At 45.9% G+C, this 21,580-nt stretch overlaps 4 protein-coding genes across 5 annotated transcripts in view; all 4 read left to right on the top strand.

Moving 5' to 3' along the window:
* Positions 1 to 11,021, top strand: part of P3H3 (prolyl 3-hydroxylase 3) — a 12,418-nt gene extending 1,397 nt beyond the window's left edge. The window contains exons 2-15 of the mRNA XM_069101567.1: positions 1,234 to 1,386; positions 2,264 to 2,471; positions 2,577 to 2,708; positions 3,244 to 3,380; positions 5,106 to 5,195; positions 5,400 to 5,452; positions 5,623 to 5,690; positions 5,853 to 5,977; positions 6,153 to 6,248; positions 6,813 to 6,963; positions 7,229 to 7,346; positions 7,556 to 7,631; positions 8,970 to 9,110; positions 10,304 to 11,021. Of these exons, the coding sequence (XP_068957668.1) occupies positions 1,234 to 1,386; positions 2,264 to 2,471; positions 2,577 to 2,708; positions 3,244 to 3,380; positions 5,106 to 5,195; positions 5,400 to 5,452; positions 5,623 to 5,690; positions 5,853 to 5,977; positions 6,153 to 6,248; positions 6,813 to 6,963; positions 7,229 to 7,346; positions 7,556 to 7,631; positions 8,970 to 9,110; positions 10,304 to 10,468 (1,713 nt within the window). The 3' untranslated portion in view covers positions 10,469 to 11,021. The remainder of the gene's footprint in view (positions 1 to 1,233; positions 1,387 to 2,263; positions 2,472 to 2,576; positions 2,709 to 3,243; positions 3,381 to 5,105; positions 5,196 to 5,399; positions 5,453 to 5,622; positions 5,691 to 5,852; positions 5,978 to 6,152; positions 6,249 to 6,812; positions 6,964 to 7,228; positions 7,347 to 7,555; positions 7,632 to 8,969; positions 9,111 to 10,303) is intronic.
* EMG1 (EMG1 N1-specific pseudouridine methyltransferase) overlaps positions 1 to 21,580 on the top strand; it is a 370,137-nt gene that overhangs the window by 150,089 nt on the left and 198,468 nt on the right. The gene's annotated exons all lie outside the window — the stretch shown is intronic.
* Positions 1 to 21,580, top strand: part of TPI1 (triosephosphate isomerase 1) — a 204,943-nt gene that overhangs the window by 150,095 nt on the left and 33,268 nt on the right. The window lies entirely within an intron of this gene.
* On the top strand, positions 11,161 to 21,530 carry GNB3 (G protein subunit beta 3). Of its 2 annotated transcripts, XM_069101571.1 has the most exons (10): positions 11,161 to 12,190; positions 12,757 to 12,845; positions 13,079 to 13,117; positions 13,309 to 13,415; positions 13,494 to 13,557; positions 13,740 to 13,902; positions 14,513 to 14,579; positions 14,687 to 14,888; positions 15,728 to 15,944; positions 17,655 to 21,530. In XM_069101571.1, exons 2-10 carry the CDS (start codon positions 12,789 to 12,791, stop codon positions 17,759 to 17,761), a joined length of 1,023 nt encoding a protein of 340 aa, XP_068957672.1. In that variant the 5' UTR covers positions 11,161 to 12,190; positions 12,757 to 12,788; the 3' UTR covers positions 17,762 to 21,530. The 2 variants fall into 2 exon arrangements, with proteins under 2 accessions (XP_068957672.1, XP_068957670.1); XM_069101569.1 differs by having other exon boundaries at positions 11,161 to 12,845.

The following is a 21,580-nucleotide window of genomic DNA, read 5'->3' as shown; positions in this document are numbered from 1 at the left end:
GGGGGGGGGGGGGGGGGGGGGGGGGGGGGGGGGGGGGGGGGGGGGGGCGGTGTTGGGAGAGCTAGGATATTGGAGCCAGACAAGATGAGGGGAAGAGGGCTGGATGAACGCGTTCCTGAGGATGCAGAAACTGGTAAAGGAGGAGAGGGGGGGAATGGGGAGGGGAGGGGCGGGGGTAAATGGAAAAAACAGCTTCCTGCTTTTTCTGCTTATGTGGCCTGGACTCCTACTCTGCCTAGTGCCGCAGGCCCTCTAGTCCTCCTTTTGTACACACTTTGGGTCCTAAAAGCCTACATGTTCATCCGGGTCGTGTTCCCAATCCCCTCCCCCAGTTGACCCCTTTCACGGACTCAGGGAGTTGGGGGTGGGGGAACAGTGTCTTCTCACCTTCCCCTGCTTTGCCTATCCCACCCAACCTGATACCTATGGTAATCCTGAAACACCTCAGCTGGCCCAGCTGCCTACATTTCCCTAATATTTCTTTAACCCACAGTCCCTAGGCTTGAGTCTGCTATTCTTTTGTGACCTTGGCCAAGTCACTTTCCCTCCTTGGTCATTTCTCAGTAATAACTGACAACATATAGGTATATTAATTTAGCTCTGACTACAGCCTTGTGGGGGATGTCACAAGGTATTCTTATCCTTATCTTATAGTTGAGGAAACAAGTTCATTGAAGTTAAATGACTTAATCAGTGGTCCCAGCTAGTAAAAGTTGGTGGTGGGATCTGAACCCAGATATTTCCTGCCTCCAAGTCAGGACTTAAAATGAAGGGGTTGGACAAGAAAAGGATGGTGTCTAACTAGGGTCTCTTTCAGACCTAGAGCTTGTCAACAGCTAGTTACACAGGACTACCCCCATAGATGTGGAATGACAATGTTTGCCATAGAAAGACTTATTTGAAATGAGGGGCAGTGGTCCTCAGCAAGGGGAAAAGACTGACCGCTGGATGTATAGGGACAGGATTCTGTACCTTGGTTTTGGAGAATAAATACCAGATGGTTTGGGAGCCTGCCCAAGAGTTGGGATGTGGAGGATGAGGAGGGTAGGCAGTATGATATGTCAAACTAAAAACTGTCTTGATTATGGGACAATGTCCATCAGGGAGGGACCTAGGAAACTGTTCCAGGGTGGCATGTATGTTTAGAGAGAGCATATATGGTATATGGAGGGAACTCTCCTTGGGGTTCGCTCTCACAATGCCCCTTCCACTCTCCCAATGACTGACTCAAAGCTGAAGAAATTGGACCTGGCAGTGGCAGCAGCCCACACCTTCTATGTGGCGAACCCAAAGCATCTCCAGATCCGGGAGGACATGGTGAAATATCATCGAATGTCTGGGGTGAGGCGTCAGAGCTTCCGGGACCTTGAAAACCCCCTTCATTGGGTGAGTTCTCCAAACAAGCCCACTCTTTGCCTTTCTCATCTTGCTCACGTCCTTAACAGACCAGAGTTGTAATAGAAAGACCACTTGGGTGACTTGTGGAGACAGTGGATCTGGTTTCCAGCCTCAGTTCTGCCATTAACCACCTGAGTGACCTTGGGTGAATCATTTCCACTCTCTGAAGAGTTTAGACCAGAGTCCTGTCGAGTTTTAGCATTTTACAATTTTAAGATTTCAGTCTCCATCTCCCACCTCCTTTCTGGTAAGTCAGATATAAAGTGGCATTTGCTAGAGAAGACAATGTCTCCAAACTTATTTCAGCCTGCTAAGATACCACTGTTTCTAGCTCTTGTATCCATTCCATCCTACGTATTTGTGCAGGACCTACATAAATAACAATAGTTTAATATTTGTATAGTGCTTGTAGCAACCTTGTGAGATAGCTATTGCTATCACAAGCATCCTTATCACCATTTTGAAAACGAGCAAAAGAAGGCTCTAGAAAGTTAATAACCTTCTCATGGTTACTAACTAGACAAATGGGCCTTTTAGTTAGTAGTAATAGTAGCTGACATTTAAATAGCAGTTACCTTGTGCTAATCACTATACTAAGGGCTTTACAAATACTGTCTTATTTAATCTTCACAACAACTCTGGGAGAGAGGTGCTATTATTATCCCCAATTTACAGTTGAGGAAATTGAGGCAAACACAGGCTAAATGGCCGGCCCAGGATCACACAGTGTTTGAGGCTGGATTTGAGCCCAGGACTTTCTGACTCCAAACCCAGCACTATTCACTGCACCACCTAATTGCCATGAGGTGGGCCTCCAAGAGATGGTACTTAGGACAACAGTTTGAATCCTTGCTCCCTCCTTTAGGCGGCATATGATGAGGGCCTGGAGCTGCTGAAGAGACAGGAGGTAGCAGCTGCATTGCCTCTCCTGGAAGAGGCCCTTAGGGAGAGCCTGGCCCAGATGGAGAGCTGCCGGGCAGAGTGTGAGGGGCCAGAGGAGCAGCTCACAGAGGAGGAAGAGGAAGGGGAGGTTCAGTCTGAGAGCCAGAGCGGCCTCTATGAGGCTATTGCAGGTTTGAGGCTGATCTAGGGGAAGGCAAAGGACTGACTGGCTGGCTGAGCTTGTGGTGGGGAGAGGCTGGATCTTCGAGGGCCTACATCCCTTCTTTCTCCCTCAGGACACTGGATCAGAGTTCTGCAGTGCCGGCAGCGTTGTCCTGGGGTTGTAGCCACTCGGCCTGGCCAGGACTCCCCCATCTCTGACTTTCTGCCCAGCCAGCTGTGGCAGCTGCAGGAAGCCCATGCTCAAGGTGAGCCAAGCTGGGAATGGGGCAATCTTTTCTTGGCTTTCAGCAAAGGGTAGCAAAAGTTATCTAAATGAGAGCTCCTTAAATCATATCCTTCCATTTCCCTTGCTGTGTATCTGCTGGGTCTCTGTTTTTATTTCCTTCAGGATTGCCTCCAGTCTTCTTTGGAAAATGGGAAAGCCCTGGCAATGTCCTCTAAAGTTCCTTCTAGACTCAATGCCTATATCTTGCCTTGTTTCCTTCTCTCTCTGTTCTCTTTGCTCTTTTGCTGAACTAGGTAAGTTGTGAGTCAGATTTTAAAGGTGTTGGACACAGAAAAACCTCCCTCAGGTAGGACTGATAGTGTCAGCAGAAGGTGGGGGAGGAGAAGGGAGAACCATTACCATCCCTTCACATCCCCAACAGAGATGGCATACCCTCCATCAGTCTCTTTCCCTCTCTTCTTTATCTATACATCTTCACCCTTCCTGTTCTTTGTCTTTCTGTTGAACCTACCCTATATGTTTTTCTGTCCCTGACCCCATCTCTCCATCTCCAGTGGGGAATCTATCCCAGGCTATGGAAAATGCCTTGAGTATCCTGCTCTTCTATCCTGAGGATGAGGCTGTGAAGGGAGCCCTGAACAAATACCAGAAGCTGCTGGGAGAACAGAGCTCTGACCTTAGTGCCAGAGAGGTAAGCTGTAACACTTGGTCCCAACATTTCAGTCCCCAAACTAAGCACCTAACTTCTGCCTCCAAAACTTGGGTTTCTACTCTGGATTCCATTCTCCTCCTGGCATAACCCCTTACTCTCTTATAATCACCGCTGACTCCCCCAATCCCACATGTAAGCTTCCTTCCATGACTACATCCTGTTCCCATTAACCCATGCCCCATACACATGAACAATCACTCACACACACACACCTGACTCCAATATGAGTTTTAGCACCCTTAGAGTTTCTCATGTAGGGGAGTTGACCCTGGCCCACATAGAATTAAAAGTATTTCTGAGTACTAAGAAAGAACAGTGAATGGGGAAAAAAAACATGTGAAGGCAAAATTCCTAGAGGCAAAGGATAAGCAGTTGATCATTCCTGGGTTTTGACTTCTCTGCCCCGTCTATATCTTGCCTTTCTTTTCTTTTCTTTTTTGCTTTTTGGAGGGGGGAAGGTAGGGCAATTGGGGTTAAGTGACTTGTCCAAGGTCACATGGCTAGTTCTGTGTTAAGTGTCTGAGGCCAAATTTGAACTCAGGTCCTCCTGATTCCAGGGCTGGTGCTCTATTCCCTGCACCACCTAGCTGCCCCCAGTCTCGCCTTTCTTGTAGGGAACCAAAGCATACCCTGCCATCACCAGGCTGGTTTCTCTAGGTTTGCTCTGATCTCCAAAGTTATCTTGGGCTGAATGTGGATAAATCTCTTTTCTCTTTAGATCAGTACAAAAAAGTTTAGAATTTTTTTCAAAAGGAATTTTACTAGGAAATTAAGGTGAGGAGTAAACCCAAAGCAAAAAAATCCCCAAAAACCCAGAACATAAGAGTAGACAGATTTAGAGAGGACAGAATATTGTCCTGACTTGGCAAAGTTCAGTCACAGGTTGCCTTGACTGGTACAGCTCAGAGTCCCAAGATTCATATTCTTTATCTCCATTCTGTCTGGTTTGAACACTAGGCCAAATGAAGATGACACTAACTTGAAGCAGGTTCTGGATGGCACCACAGATAGGTTTGGGGCTGTTCTTGATTCCCTCCAGAATGTGTTTCTCAGTCTTCTTTCTGGGTATGAGTATCCTTTCTAACTTGGGGCTGCACTTCACTTTCACTCTGCGGTCTTCTTCACCAATGGTGGTCCTCTTGTTTTCAGTATCCTCATCTTCTTGTCTAGCCTTTGAATGTTCCCTCCCTAAGGCTTGGGACCATTTTTTTCAGTGACTCTGTAATTGCTTCTTACTATGGCTCTGATCCCATTTGCCTGTGATTCAAGTTACCTCCAACCCCTTGGGAATGGTTATTCCAGAATACTACATTATAAGTTTATAATATCAAAATCACTTTGTACATACATCCAGTCAACAATAAGAATGTGTGACGTGGTAGAGTCAGAGGACAGAGGTTCACATCCTAATTTTTCTACTTACCAAATGGGTGATTTTGAGCAAGTCATGCCATATCCTTGGGCCTCAGTTTCTTTATCTATAAAATGATGGGTGGGATCACATGACCTCTAAATTCTCTTCCAGTCCTAAACCCCATGCTATAGAAATGGTAATCCCTGCACAGAGGAAGTTCCACAAAGACTCCACAAAGTTCACTCCCAGATTCCATAGAAGTGACTCCAGTATATAATTGGGGTAGGGGATCTTTTCACATCTCTGTCTTTTAACTTTCTTCTCTGTGCATTGGTCCCCAACACTCCTAGAACATCCGGCATTTTGTCCTTCAATCTCTGGGGGAGAAGAAGCTGCTATACTATGCCATGGTACACCTGGGGACCAGTTTTAAAGATCCTGTAAGTGATGTCTCCCTAGATGCCTCCTGTGGAGGATTCCTACCATATTCCCCACCCCATAAATGTCCACCATTGTGAAAATCCTGAGAGGACATTTGGGTGGGAAGTATAAAACAAAGTCATCCCAAGGGGGAAGGGATTTTGGGGGGAGGGAGTATGCCTGGGGTGGATGGGAGTTAAGGGAGTTGTTCCTAACTATTATAGGATCCCTGGACCCCAGAGGATTTTATCCCTGAGGGACTGAGAAAGAAGCTTAGGTAGGATATGCTTTTTGATGGAGGTGGATGGGAGGAGGTGATTTGGGAGGAGGGCAAAAGGGTAAGGGTGAGATTAGGATCAGGGCTCCTGGCAGAGGGGAAGGGGGGATCTTTCAAAGTGGTCTTTGGAATCTCCTCTTTCCCAACTGAGCATGTGTCTTACCCTGGAGAGAGGATCAGGAGAAGAGGCCTTGGGACTCCAAAACTCCGGAGCCAGAGTCCCTGGCAAAATGGAGGGGTGAGTTCCTGGGAGGTCTGAAAGGGAGGGGGACAGATGGGATTGGGAAGCTTAAATTCACCAGCTGACACTGCCCTGGGTGTGCCCTAAGGGCTCCTAGAACCCTCTCCTTGGGTGTCCCTGGCTCTTCACCCTCTCAGCTCACTGCTGTTCCCATATCAGATATCCATGTTCTGGAGGGTGTGACCCTAACCCAGGATGCAGGGCAGCTAAATGGTTCCGAGCGGGCGGTGCTGGATGGGCTGCTCACCCCGACTGAGTGTGAAATCCTGTTGCAGCTGGCAAAGGTGAGGTGGGGGAAAGAATACCCAGGAGCTTGGTGACCTCTAACCTCCCCTGAAGGACAGAGGACAGGACGTTTCTGGGGTTCCCATGGAGGAGTGCAGAGTGAAATCGGCAGCAGTTTGTGAGCTGATGGGGAGTTGGTACCATGACCATCCTGTGACCTCTCTGTCCATTTAGGATGCGGCTAAATCAGGAGATGGTTACCGGAGCCGGCGCTCCCCCCACACTCCTCATGAGCTTTTTGAGGGGCTAACAGTACTCAGGGCTGCACAGGTGAGAAGGGGCCTGTATTCCTAAATCTTTTCCCCAGATTTGGGAGAGATGCTCTGGGAACTTTGGAGATTTGCTCAGGGTTGGGGGAAGGACTCCTCTAGGAGGCTGTTAATTCAGATGCCTGAGGCTTATATTCCAAATTTGGTAGAGGTAAGCAGAATTTAAGGATATTAAGGAGGTTGGCAGGGGCAGCTAGATGGCACAGTGGATAGAGTACTGGGTCTGGGGTCAGGAAGATCTGAGTTCAAATTTGGCCTTAGATACTCACCAGCTGTGTGACCTTGGGCAAGTCATTTAACCTTTACTTGCCTCAGTTCCTCATCTATAAAGTGGGGCACACTGGAGAAAGAAACGGCAAACCACTCTGATATCATAACCAAGAAAAACCCCATGGACTTTGTCCATGGGGTCACACAGAGTAAAATGTGATTGAAAGACTAAACAACAACAAAAAGGAGGCTGGCAGGAAACCTTAGAGTTATTAAACCCAAGGAAATTGTTGGGAGAGGCTGCCTCTCTCTCTGTTACTTTTCTTCACTCTTTGAACCCATCTGCTCTTTGTAGCTGGCCCGGGCTGGAACTGTGGGCAGGCAGGGAGCTAAGCTGCTGCTGGAGGCCAGTGAGCGGGCACGGAACCTGACCCAGGCATACTTCTCTCCTGACTGGCCCCTGCACCTCTCCTTCACTCACCTAGTGTGCCGAAGTGCCATCGATGGTAGTTACTACTGCTTCCTTTCACCCGCTGCCCTGCCCCCACCTCAAGGCCTCTTCTCCGAGGTCTAACACCCTTCAGATCCCCCACATGCTTGACCCCCGCCCCAGGTCCTCAGTCAGGGAGATCTTTCCCAGGGTTTGTTTCTTCCCAGGTAATATCTGTGGCCCCAGGGGGAATGTCCATCCCCAGTGGCCTATTGGGATGCGATAGGAAGAGATGCAAAGAAATGACTTGCGCGTTTCTCCCTAATGGCTCTACCTTCCAGGGGAGCAGGAGCAGCGGATGGATCTGAGCCACCCAGTCCATGCTGACAACTGTCTCCTGGACCCTTACAGTGGGGAGTGCTGGAAGGAGCCTCCAGCATATACTTACAGGGACTACAGGTAGGGATGAGGGTGGGTTGAAGGCTAGTCTGTATGCCCTCCTCCACAGTTTTCATAGGGCAGAATCTTTAAGGATGGGGGTGTCTCCCAAATTTAACATCTGTAAAATACAGAAATTGGACTGATGGACTCTAAGGTTCTTTGAAGGGTTAAATTCTGTGATCTGGGCATAGAGAAGAGGCTCACTATTTCCCCTTTTCCCTCCCCAGTGGGCTCTTATATCTCAACGATGACTTCCAGGGTGGGGACCTATTCTTTACTGAGCCAGACGCCCTCACAGTGACGGTGAGCCAGGGAAGGGGGAACCCAGATGGGGCTGGGAGAGGTGGAGGGTGGAGATGGGGGTGGTCAGGATTCAAATCAGAAGCTGCCCAGAGGCAAATGCAGGAAAACGACTGGGGCTCTTTAACTCTTTCCCTACTACCCTCTCTCTTTCTCCTTCCTTCCTTATTTCTTTGCCAATAAATCAGGATTTACCCATAGATCTCTGCCATGTTTCTCTCCCTGGGATGTACCCATTGAGGAAGGTAGTGCAACCTGCATGTTGTCCTATCTACTGCTTCATTCAGGGACTTTACTGTCAATACTGTTGCTGCTACTACTCATCCACTCCCATGACCCAGTGGTCTCAAGTCACTAGGAAAAAGATCTACATTTTTGCCTCCCCAAAAACCGTCCCAGTTATAAGAAAACATTGAATTCCTTGGGAGAAAGCACGAAGTTGGAGCTGAAAGGGGGGTGGGGGGTGCCTATTTAGTTATCTGTCTACTTCTGTCTTATCTACCTATGCCAGTTCCTAGATGGACATATCTTTGACTGGTTAAGTCTACTTATTTTCTATATTTCCTTGGAGTGAGGGAAGGGTAAGGAAGAAGGCAAGGTTTTTCTTAAGGTTTTTTTTCCCCTTTTTAGCTTAAATCTATCCCCACCTCTACCCTACTAAAGTGTTTCACATCCCTATTTAATAAGGTTCATTTAGGTAGGAGATAAAGTTTCCAGGAATAAACAGAAAACAGGCAGACCCCAGAACAAAGCCTTAGGAATAGGGGATGAACCATCTGGGGCTCCCTTCCCTTCACCCCCAGGTCTCAGTATCTCTGCCTCTCTGTCTTGGTGCCCAGGATGCTATACTTTGGCTGACTAGGGCTGAAACTTGCTGGTATTTTTCCCTTTGCCCTACATTTGACGATGAGGGAGATTGTAGCTATTGTTCTCTGGGATGTGACAGGGGAGGGAGGAGCCAGGGAACATATTCCCAACACACTGAGTTCTGTAGAGAGAGAGAGAGATATCTCCCACATTCTTATAACTAAGTTTTGCTTCATTGCTTCTACGATTTTTTTTTTAGTTCCCCTGGTTGATGCTTCACTGGGGTGTGGGTGGGTGAGGGGAAGCTAGAAGTTCAAGGAGACTCTCTACATGTCTCCATACCTCATGCCTGGTCTGAGACCCAGAAATCATCTCTACCCCCTTTGTTAGCCTTTGTTTTGAACCTAGGCTATGTGGGAGGAGACTGTTGTTTATAGGTCTATCCCTGGAGGAGGCCATGGCTATATGGGATGTAGGGAGAAGGTCATGAGAGTCATTCTTTTTTTCCTCCCCCATCCCTCCATTGAATCCCAGGCCCAAGTTCGCCCTCAGTGTGGACGCCTCGTAGCCTTCAGCTCTGGGGGAGAGAATCCCCATGGAGTATGGGCTGTGACAAAGGGAAGGCGATGCACCTTAGCCCTATGGCACACTCGGGCCCCAGAGCACATGGAGCAGGTGAGAGGAGACAGGAGAGCAAGGGAGTGGGATGAGAGAGGAAATAGAGTGGTTCTGATGGGAGGGTTAGGTTAAAAAAATCATGTGTATAATTTGATATTATGCTAAGAAAGTGACTAAAATGCCCACATCCTTTTACTTAGAGATTATACCACATATACCTCAAAGAGGTCAAAGGTAGAAAGAAAGGTGCTACATATGCCAAAATATCTATAGCTGAACTTTTTGTGATAAGAAAGAATTGGCAACAGTTTATATGCTTATCAACTGGGGAATATGCCTGAATGAACTGTGATAAACAAATATAATGGAATATTGTTGTGCCATAAAAAATGAATACAAAGAATTCAGAGAAGCATTGGAAGATTTCAATTGATGCAGAATAGAGTAAGCCAAATCAGGAAAACAATATGCTACAATAACATGAATGGAAAAAAATGTTAAATCATTTTAATAAATACAGGATAGGAGAAAACTGGATAGAGCAGGTTATATGAAAGAGATGATGGTTTTAGTTTAATAGTTTAGTTTACAGTAGTTTACTACTGGCTCAATATGAATCAGTAATGAAATGTAGTAGCCAAACAAGGTGATTTGATCTTAAACTACATTAACAGAAATATAGAATTAGGAATAAGAGTCGGGGGGAGGTAACCATTCTACTATATTCCATATTGGTGAGCCCATATCTCAAATGTTTATGTTGAATTATTCTATCACATTTTGAGAGGGACATTAATAAAATGCAGGTGAGGGTGACCAGAATAGCAGGAGGTTTTGAAAATATGAGGTAATATAAAATATAGTTGAGTGAATTGGAAATGTTTAACCTGAAGAAGAGTCTCAAGATATGAGAACTCACATATTTAGAGAGTTGTCACTTGGAAGAGGGATTAGATTTATTTCATGTAGCTCCGGAGGGCAGAACCAGGACTAATAATGTAAAAGTTACAGGGAAGTAGATTTCTGTTTAATATAAGAAAAAAATTTTGACCGATGACATCAGAGCTGTCTAACAATGAGGTATACTCCCTGTTCCTAGAAGTGTTTAATTAAACCGAGAATGGATGATGGTATAATAGGGTTGTTAGAGAGAGAATTCCTGCATTGGATAGTAGCTGGGATCATAAAACTTCTGCTAGGTCTCTTCCAACTAAGATTCAACGACTTTTTCTCTACATCCCCTCAACCAGGACCGGGCAGAGGCTGAAATGCTGCTACAGGAACAGGAAGAACCTGAGGAGGGGGAAATACGAAGTGGGGATTCCTCCCCAGAGCCTCCCAGTGCCCTGGGAAGGAGGCCACACCAAGCCCGATTAGAGGTCAAAAGGCAACGTCCTGCTCGGGAAGAGCTTTGAAGGGGTGAAGGAGAGATTACTTAGAGACATCCCAACCAAGGGGGCAGGGGGAAGAGTGGTGTTGCCACATTCATTCTATGTACCACACAATGACCCACTGATATCATGAATCACCATTGAGTGCCTTCTAAGTCATAATGAACTGAACAGAAAAAGCTCACCTCTCACTTCAAGGGTCAGAGGGGATAGAACTTCTGTTATGAAGGTGGGATTGCAAGTAGTAGGAGGGGAAGAAGGGGCGGGATACTTCAGAGCCTGGAAGAATGTAGCTTCCTGAGCGTGCTGACCTCCCCAACCCCATCCCAAGCCCCCGTGGAGGACAGGAAGAACAATGGAACATTTCGCCTCTACTGAGTGATGGGAGGGGGATGGGGGCTGAACCTGTGACCTCCCTTGTAGAGGGAGATGTCTATGAGCAAACTCCCTCTCATGGTAGAGCACAAAGTGCTTGAGTACATTGGGGGCAGGGAGGGAAGGGAGGAAAGGTGGGGGGTCATCCCCTTCTCACAGTTAGCCTGTCACACAAAGCAATAAATGACATTCAGATCCTAAATTTTGTGCTACTTGTAAATGTGAATGTAAAGATGGTTCTGTGTACTGCCAGGCGGTTGAGTTAAGGCCTCCAGATTTGTTAATGAAATCTCTGTCACCTGTTCTGCTCATGCAAATGGTCCAAGCCCAAAATCGTCCCTCCTTTTGTGCCTCAATCTTCAGCCTCGCTCTTCTCTACCAAAGCTTTAATGGGTTCCAGGACATTTTGACTAACCACCCTGCTCTCCTAAGATTGGACCTTCTGGGATGCTGGGGAATAGGGAGGTAGCTGTTGGATGCTTGATACTGAGGAGAGGGAAAAATTGAGGTGGCCTAATCTTATCCTTGGCTCTCCAGTCTTGGATCCAGACACATCCCCACCCTGCACATTCTTCTCCTTTCACATTTCAGCCCTTCCCCTAAAGGTAAGACCTGTGGACAGCTGGCAGGGGGTTTGGGGAGGGAGATTATCCAGATCAGTCTCCTCTAATCTCATCTGTTTTCTGTGTGATGCCCTCCTGTTCTCGTAAACCCTACTGGCTGTTGGTGATTCCTTCAGTCCTAGGGAGCCACTTACTCTGGGCTAGTGGAGAAGGGTGTTTGTTAATATTATCTTCCCTAACCCTCACCCTGCTCCCTGTCCTGGAATCTGGCTTGGGTCTTCCATCTCCTAGGATAATCTCAATTGGGAGTTATTGTTGCTATCATTTTTGTCTCCCTCCCCCCAGCAACAACAACAAAAGTCTGACCCCCTAATCCTCAACAGCTTTAGTCTAATCCCAGCTGTGGTTTGATGCTCTTATCTTTGCCATCAGAGAGGTGGCCTGATAAGCACATGCTCCTCCTCCCCCACCCCTATCTTTCCTTAATGCCCCCCAACTAAGAATACAGGGGAACATTGCAAGGCAACCTGGCCCTCTCTGGCAGTCTCCACCAAGACTCAGCCCTCCACTGCCTCTCCCCATCTAGTTCTAGCCTTTTCCCTTCAGGTCCCTGACAGTATCCTAACTGTCCTGACCTTAACCTTCTACTCTAGTCCTTCCCCTTCCCCACCTGATTTTATCCAACCCTTACTTCACTGGGACCAGGCCAGTCTCCAGTAGTAGAACTGGGGCAGCTGACCCAAGGGCACTGGACCAGAGGCAAGGGAAGAAGAGCCAAGATCCAGAGCAAGTTCAAATTCAATCTCAAGTAAGAAGGACTGTTCCTGCTACTGTAGCAGGGTGGGAAGGGCTGGAGAGATTGCTCTGGTGAATAAGGGTGGGGCTGATCCTAACATAAATGAACTTAGAGGGAATGGGGATTTATTTGTGGAGCAAGCCGGCAAACTTATTTGTTCATTTGAAGGCACCCTAGGAAGGGTTTTCTTTCCTGGGGAAGGATCCCACACTGCTCCAGGTAAAAGGGTCTAATTATTTCTACGGTATAGTGAAAAGTATGTGGAACCCTAGATTTAACACTTATGGGTGATTTATTTCACTCTCTTAGCCTCTTCTGTCATCTATAAAATGGGGTAATGGCATTTGTACCACTTACCTCCCAAGGTGGTTGTGAGGAAAGTGCTTTGTAAGCCTTCATTTTGTGTATAAATGGGAGCTATTAGTAGGAATATTACTCCCTTCTGGGGCTGTCTAGGTGGAATATGAAGGGATACAGCCTAAATGACTTGGTCAGGTCAGAAGGGAGACCTTGGGGGTGAAGGGAGGTACAATTGGCACAGATATTGAGTTCCCTAATTATCTACATGCCCTTCCCAGGGCAAAAACCGGAGCAGTTTCATCTATTAGCCATGGGGGAGATGGAGCAGTTACGTCAGGAAGCTGAACAGCTCAAGAAACAGATTACGGTAATCCACCCTGATTACGGTCATCTCCCCCCCCCCCATTACAGTTAACCCCCCCAGAGATCCCCACACTTGTGGAGTCTTCTCAGCCCCTCGAACCCTCTAAGCTGACACCGCATATCTAAGACCCCCTCAAACTTGGGGATTCCTCCAGCTCCCCCTCAAATGAGGACCCTTAGCCTCCTCCTTGGCTCCCTCTTGCCCTTCCCCTCCCTTGATGATTGCTCTCCCCTCAGGATGCCCGGAAAGCCTGTGCTGACACCACCCTGGCAGAGGTAAGAGCTTTTCCACCAAAGGAAATGGGAATTGGGGTCAGGGCTTTGAAAGTGTAGAAGCAGATTGGAGGAATTCAGGATTTCATGCTCAGAGTCACATTGTAGGAGAAGACAGTCTAGGGATGGAGTGGAATCAGTATGCAGAAACCTAGGTAGCTTCAAAAACTCTAATTAACCTCTGTCCTTTATAGCTTACCTCTGGTCTTGAGGTCGTTGGGCGGATTCAGATGCGCACACGCCGGACTCTCCGTGGACACCTGGCCAAGATCTATGCCATGCATTGGTCTACTGACTCCAAGTGAGTTGAAGAAGACCTAGGACAGGGAAGAAAAGGGAGAAGTCCTTGAGTAACCTGGATGTCTTACTCTTTCTTTAGGCTGCTAGTGAGTGCTTCACAGGATGGGAAGCTGATTGTGTGGGATACCTATACAACCAACAAGGTGCCTGTCTGATCATTCCCCATCCACCCTGAAGAACTTTTCCCATTATGCAGGCAAAGCCCCTTTCTTACTGCCATGTTCTTGGACCTATTTCTATTTCCTTCTCTAACTTACTTTCCTCCCTCTTCTGCTCTAAACCTGTTACTACCAGTCCTTACGCTATTCTGCTCCTCCCCTACCAGGTTCATGCCATTCCGCTTCGTTCCTCTTGGGTCATGACCTGTGCCTATGCTCCTTCGGGAAACTTCGTGGCCTGTGGGGGACTGGACAATATGTGCTCCATCTACAGCCTCAAATCCCGCGAGGGCAACGTCAAAGTCAGCCGGGAGCTCTCTGCCCACACAGGTGAGGTCCCTGGCAGAGGAAACTTCTCAAACTGAGACTTTTTAAAAAATGTATTTATTTCTAGTTTTCAACATTCACTTTAATAAGTTTTAAATTTTCTCCATTTCCCTTCCCTCCCCCTCCCCAAGATGGCATGCAGTCTGATATAGGCTGTACATATATATTCCTATTAAACATATTTTCACATTAGTCATGTTGTATAGAATAATTAGAATGAATGGGAATAACCATGAGAAAGAAAAATATAAAACAAAACATAAAAAGAAAAGAGTCTGTTTTGATCTGCATTCAGACTCCGTGTTTCTTTTTCTGGATGTGGATGGCATTTTCCTTCATGAGTCTTTTGGAATGGTTTTAGGCTTTTGCATTGCTGAGAAGAGCCAAGTCTATCAAAGTCAGTCATCGCACACTGTGACTGTTGCTATGTACAATGTTCTCCTGGTTCTGCTCACTTCGCTCAGTATCAGTTCATATAAGTCTTTCCAGGTTTTTCTGAAGTCTGCCTTCAAACTGAGACTTTGGTCCTAAGCTCCCCCTCCACATGAAGAAGGCCAGGCCTTCCTGAAGGCTCAGCCACTACCCCTGGTGACAGCTCTTCTATCCCCACCAGGTTACCTCTCCTGCTGCCGATTCTTAGATGATAACAACATTGTGACCAGCTCTGGAGATACCACATGGTAACAAAGATGGGATTGTAGGAGCTAACTCTTTTGGGGGGCTGGAAAATTGGGGGAGATGTTGCCACTGTTTTCTCCTACCCATGTTTCTCCCGTACTGCCTACAGTGCTCTGTGGGACATTGAGACTGGGCAGCAGAAGATGGTTTTTCTGGGCCACACAGGAGATTGCATGAGCCTGGCTGTTTCTCCCGATTTCAAACTCTTTATTTCTGGAGCCTGCGATGCCAGCGCCAAGCTGTGGGATGTTCGAGAGGGGACTTGCCGCCAAACTTTCACTGGTCACGAGTCTGATATCAATGCTATCTGTGTATGTACCTCTTACTTTCTACATGGACTCCATTAATTCACTAAGGATCCTGCACACGATTTTTTAACATATTTTTTTTGAGGACTTTGGCTTTTATATCATAATCATTTCTTCCCCATCCCCTCCAGACCACACTCTCCCCATGTGAACAAATTAAAAAACAATCAAACTAAAGCATCTGATATAAGGCTGCTTGATCTTGTAGAAAATATTCAGTCCTAGTAATTCTCTACCTCTCTGCTGTGAGGGAGGAATTATGTTTTATTATTTTTTCTCTTGGACAGACCTTCATTGGTTTTACCATTACTCAGAACTGAATGTCCTTCTAGTGACCGTTTTTATACTCCATACCTACCATTTGTTTCCCCTTTCCTTACTCTAGCTAATTTACCCTGCTACAGCCCTTCCACCTCTAACTTCTGGACTTGGCCCAGCTCTTCTTACATCTCCCAAACCCATAAGAACTACAGACTTTAAAATCAAAAGTGGGGCAGGGGGAAGGAAAGGGAGTGCAGCTAGGTGACACAGTAGATAGAGTAGATAGAGATACAGTCCCTGGAGTCAGGAGAACCCAAGTTCAAATCCAGCCTCAGACATGTACTAGTTGTGTGACCCTGGACAAGTCACTTAACCCCAATTGCCTCAGGGAAGGGCCACCCCTAATTGTATCAGGAGGCAGAAAATAGGGAAAGGTCAAGCTGGGGGATCACAGAGGGCCAGAGTTGAAGTAGAAGGGAAATTGACTATGGAGAGTCAAGGAGAAGGTAAGAAAAAAATTAGGGGATAGAGTTCCTTAAAAGGGCCCCCTGAAGGGATACTTATCTTTCCTCTCCCCTTAGTTCTTCCCCAATGGTGAAGCAATTTGTACCGGCTCAGATGATGCTACCTGTCGTCTCTTTGACCTCCGGGCTGACCAGGAACTGATCACATACTCACACGAAAGCATCATCTGTGGGATCACATCAGTTGCCTTCTCTCGAAGTGGCCGCCTGTTGCTGGCTGGCTATGATGACTTTAATTGCAACATCTGGGACTCCATGAAGGGCGAACGTGTGGGTAAGATTGCCTTTTTCTTCATACTAAGTCTCTGGTTCTTTCCAGCATCCTCTCTTTCCCTATTTAGGATCTTTGTACCTGTTCTCCATGATCTGGAACTTTCCTATTGGCAGCAACTCAGGAGGCTCTCCCCATACTTCAGTCCAGTCTTTTTCAGTCATGTCTGACTCTTTGTGACCCCATTTGGGGTTTTCTTGGCAAGGATATTTGAGTGCTATTGCCTTCTCCAGATAATTTTACAGATGAGGTAACTGAGGCAAACAGGGTTAAGTGACTTGCCCAGGGTCACACAGCTAGTAAGTATCTGAGGTCACATTTGAACTCAGGTCTTCCTGATTTCAGGCCCAATTTCATTTGCATCGCTTAACTGCTTTAAATGATCCCCTTAAAGGGATCTTAAAAAAAAGATCAGGTGGAAATAGGATCAGACTTGGAACCAGGACATTAGTATTCTACTCCTGGCTCTCTTGTTAATCAGCTTTGTGCTCTTAGCCAAGTCATTTCACTTCTTGCTTCTCATTTTTTTCCTCTCTATAATGTGGAGATGGCTGTATCATTCTCTGAGTCCCCTTCCATTTCTATGGTTTTATGACGACTTAGGATAGAGAGTTGGGTCTGGATTCAGGAAGACCTGAATTCAACTCTAGCTTCAGCTATTATTAGCTGTATGACCCTGAGCAAGTCACTTACCCCTGTTTGCCTCAGTTTCCTCATCTGTAAAATGAGCCAGGAGAAGGAAATGGCAGACCACTCCAGTATCTCTGCCAAGAAAACTCCAAATGGAGTCATGAAAGATCAGACACGACTGAACAGCAACCCTATTCTTTCTCATCTCTCCACAACTACTGCTCCTGATTCTCTGTAGTAGTCGTATCTAGCAATGAGAGATCAAGTTAGGAAGACCAGAGGGAAGATTCCCAGAATTCCCTGTTGGCTGTGAAGCCAGAAGATCTGAGTTCAAATCCATTTAACATCTTGGGGTATCAGTTTTCTCATCTTTAAAATGGGGGGGGGAGATTGACTGAAAATCCTTTCCATCTTTAAATGTATGATACTATGATCTTCCCCATTCTTAGTTCCCTCTCTCCCTCAATTATCTAATGATCTAGGACTGTCCCATTTCCTTCATCAGGGGACAGTGAAAGATGTTCATGTAGATGTCTGTATGGGCCCTTTTATACTGACAAGCCACAGACTAGTCAGTTCTGGGGCTAGGCCAAATCAGCAGTAACAGAAATGAGCCCCTCAGGGCATCTGAGAACTGATTCTCTCTTCCAGGTTATTTAGTATTAAGTAGTTTGGGAAACATCCAAGTGTATCAGGGTACTCAGAGGAGTTTCCTCCAGGATTCACTAACCTGTTCTTGACCAAAATGCAAAGGGTTAAGCTAGGACCCACCTGGCCTCTGGGACTAGCCTTGCTTGTTCTTGTCCTTGCCTCCTCCAGCTTCCACCAGAGATCAGAGAGAGCTCCCTCCTCCTCCTTCATTATAACCACAAGGACCTGGGTTTCCTTTATCCCCTACTAGAGGGGAATGCCTTTTCTGATGGGCTCTTCCACATATAGAAAATCTCATTGGCTTTTGAGGGTAAGAGAGGACCCTTGCTTTCAGGAACAGTTCTTTTCCCCACAGAGGCAGACTGCCATCGATGAGAATGCTCTCTTTATCTGCTCAAATCCAGAGGTCTAGCTTATCTTCCTTTTCCTTAGGGACCCTCTCAGGCCATGACAACAGAGTCAGTTGCCTGGGGGTTACAGCTGATGGGATGGCAGTGGCCACAGGCTCCTGGGACAGCTTCCTCAAGATCTGGAACTGAAGAGGGTGGCGAATGATGGGAGATAAGGGACAGCTGGGATCTCTGGTACCCGCCTCCTGCTGAAGATTCAAACTCACCTGCTACCATTTCCTCAGTACTTCCCCCTTAGAGGGCAGGTAGGATTTAGGAAATGTAGAGAAGAACATGCAAGTAGCAAAGCCTGGGTCAGGATGGGTATGGGTCCTCTTCCCTCCTACCGCCATCAGCCCTACACATATATATGCAGCCTTTTCCCCCACTTTCATCAATGACCATTCCCTTCCCTTTCCTTTCTAAATACCTTTCACAGTCTCCAAAGCAAGGTGGCTAGCTCTGACAAGAAGCAAGGGCTTACAAGGCCCTGGATTCCTTACCAACAGCTTCAGCAACTGTCATAGAAACCCAGACCTAGAGGGTATAATTAGGCGTTACTGGGGTAAACCAGAACCTCGTCCTCCTCTCTGTGCCCTGCTTAAGGACTGTTTTTAATCCCTGTTCCTTTTCCTTGCATCCCTTCTTTTCTAGTTCAGATTTAATAAAAGGCAGCCCTACCGTACAGCAGTCTTTGTGAACTGACTCACCTTTGTCCCTCTTGTTCAAGGGGCCCAATACTCACCCCTCCAAAAATCTTCCCACACTGCATTAGATGACCCAAGAGGAATCTAAGCTTCTCTTTCCATCAACATGGAGGGTTAGAAACTCTAGGGCCTAAAGCCTCCTGAACTTTCCAGAGGCCCAAGAAAGAGAAAGGAATGAGTCTAGGCAGAACTGCAGACTAGTCTTGATAATTGCTAGGCTTTATCTGATCTAAAGGAAAAGGTGGAATAAGAGAAAGTATGGTTCTATTTTAAGCTCCCCAGGTCAGATTTAAAGTCCTCTACTTGAAGGCTCAGTTCTAGAGGGAGGGAGCTAAGAGGGAAATAATGGTACCCATGGCTGTTTGGTAGAGTATGGGGCTAGAACAGGGGACAGAATTGGAGGCCTAGAATACAATCATTAGGCTACTTTAGAAGACAAATTAGGGGCAGCTAGGTGGGGCATGTGCCCTGGAGTCAGGAGGACCTGAGTTCAAATGCAGCCTCAGACACTTAACACTTACTAGCCATGTGACCTTGGGCAAGTCACTTAACCCCAATTGTCACTGCCTTTCCCCCTCCAAAAAGACCAAAAAAAAAAAAGAAGAAGACAAAGTAGAAGAAAGTAAGATTTGTCTCAGGGACTAGGCCCCAGGGTCTTGCTAGTCATGGATAGGGATAGAGTTTTATTGGGAGTTCTTTGATAAATCCATATTTATCTATGTGACTTTCCCTCCCATGATGCATATTATAACCCATCTACAACTTCTCTATAACTCTTGTCAATGTGCTCTCATAAATCTTTCACTTTCACTTTCACTTCCACTACTGACACAATGGAAGTCTTCCTCTCATTCTTTTAATATCCTGTCAGCATTTACCTAGACAGTCTATCAGTTATCCCTTGTTCTTCCTCCAACACTCACCAACCTTCTTTTTTACACATTTTGGTACGTAAGCCATGACCCAGGGCACTCCAAACTCTGTACTCACCCAGACCAAGTCAGATCTTGTAGGTAGGTTCAAAAAAGGTCATTATCTCTTTGGCTCATATGCCTTTATTCAGAGTTTGCTCTGAGAAATCCCCAAATGTGTGTATAGGTTTCCACAAATGTGAAGAATGGGATCCCCAACTTCTGAACAAGCATTCAAGGCAATAAATATATATTGAGTAGAGGACAGTCTTCATTTCACCTCCCAGAAAAATGCAGAAGATATAAAAGATTCAGAAGAGCCTATAAACAAATACAGAAGGGTGGCTAGGTGGCATAGTGAATAGAGCACCGGCTCTGGAGTCAGGAGGACCTGAGTTCAAATTCGGCCTCAGACACTTTACACTTACTAGCTGTGTGACCTTGGGCAAGTTGCTTAACCCCAATTCCCCTCCAAAAAGCAAAACACACACACACACACACACACACTCACTCACACAAAACAAAAACAAATACAGAAAATGCATAAACCACTCATGATACCCTTTAAGTTCAGTGGAGGCTACATTCTGACATTCTAGTGAAATAAATTTCTCCCACATGGTCTGGTTTCTCCTTGACTAACAAAGTCACAATGGAAGGTCATATAGAACACACTTTGGAACTACTAGATAGGCAACCCTTTTTCCAATGGACCTTGTCCAAACAATTCACATTAATAACAGGAAACAAAGTACAGGTCTTCTGCTCCCTCATCTTTAGTCCTTTACTGATTTCCAGTAGCAGGTGCCACGTGAATAAACCTTTTCCTCCTCCAAGAGACATGCTACTCAGAACCTTCTTTGTAAAAGATTAAGTCTCCCAACTCTCAATCTTGGAGCTATTCTTGAGACAATCCCCCAAAGTTGATGCTACCCAAGAAATCTCCCATTATTGCTAGAAAGTAAGATTCTGGGATCATGTAACCTAGAAATTTTCTTCCTCTTACTGGGATGCAGAGTTTCAGGAATAGTATCGTCCCTAGATCTCAGCTTTAGGCCATGTAGCCAACCATATGTTTGCCCCTCTCATGCGTTTCAGCATGAACTCTTGACAATCCACTACTGCCATGCCTTGTCATCTCATGGATTAGAATGTCCTCCTCTATCTTCTTGAATCAGGGCAGGGAGAGGCAGGGGCATATTGTTTTTGCCAACTAGTTACCAGAAAATGCTTTTTAAACTGGTGCAACCTACCTGCAACCTTTACCTATCTGAAGCATTCAAATGAGCAGGAACCTGGATGCTCTGGGAAAGAAAATATTTCTCAGGATATTTTAGCCTATAGTGGACAGGTCCATTCTACTGTACTGTGGTCTGTCCTTTGAACATGGAAAAGTTAAAACACAGATGAGAGCTGTCTGTTGGCTCTCTTTCATAGGCCAGCAGAGAGGAGTAGTTGAAACTCTCATCATCTCTCGCCTGTATGATGGCAATAACCTCCTAAGTGATCTTCCTTACTCAAGCTTCTCTTCCATTCCTAGCTACTACAATGACTTTTTTTCCTTTTCTTTGGGGATAGGGATGGCCTAGGTTTGAATTTCAGCTTTTTAAAAAATTGTGAGCTTAAGAAATACACATTAAGGGGCAGCTAGGTGACGCAGTGAATAGAACACTGACCCTGAAGTCAGAAGGACCTGAGTTCAAATGCAGCCTCAGACACTTGACAGACACACTTACTAGCTGTGTGACCTTGGGCAAGTCACTTAACCCCCAATGCCTTGCCTTCCTCACCCCCCCCCGCAAAAAAAGAAAAGAAATACACACAAAAATGAGCATTTCTACAAATAAAATAGAACACAAAGAAAGAATTGTAAACACTCAGAAAGGATGAAATTGTGAATTGCATTATCACTTGCTTTATAGAAAGATACATAGGTAAATTTAATATATTACTTTCAAAACTGTCCTGCTTATCTCTGCTGCCTTCTGAACTTCCTTCTATTCTTCTCTATGCTGTTATAAAATTTTAGTGTCCCTTTTTTTAACTTTTTAAAAAATTATCATCATCTATAACCCCTTCCTGCGTTCCCCTCCTCCTCCAAGTTAAAAACAGGAAAAACTCCTTATAATGAATAAGTATAGATAAGCAAAACAAATCCACATTATGACCATTTCCAAAAATGTATATCTCTTTCTACATCTTGAACTGATCAGCCCTCTGTCAAGAGGTAGAATATAATACTTCATTAGTCCTCAAGTGTTGCTTGGTTATTGCATTGATCAGAGTTTCAGCTAGTGTTTGTGTTTGTGTGTGTGTGTGTGTGTGTGTGTGTGTGTGTGTGTGTGTGTGTG

The sequence above is a fragment of the Petaurus breviceps genome, unplaced genomic scaffold (assembly GCF_028583685.1).
Source record: "Petaurus breviceps papuanus isolate PSGF00001 unplaced genomic scaffold, PetGlider_PUasm1.0 470, whole genome shotgun sequence".
NCBI lineage: Eukaryota > Metazoa > Chordata > Mammalia > Diprotodontia > Petauridae > Petaurus > Petaurus breviceps.
Note: the sequence above shows the minus strand (reverse complement) of the source record. Positions and strands in the feature narration are given on the sequence as shown.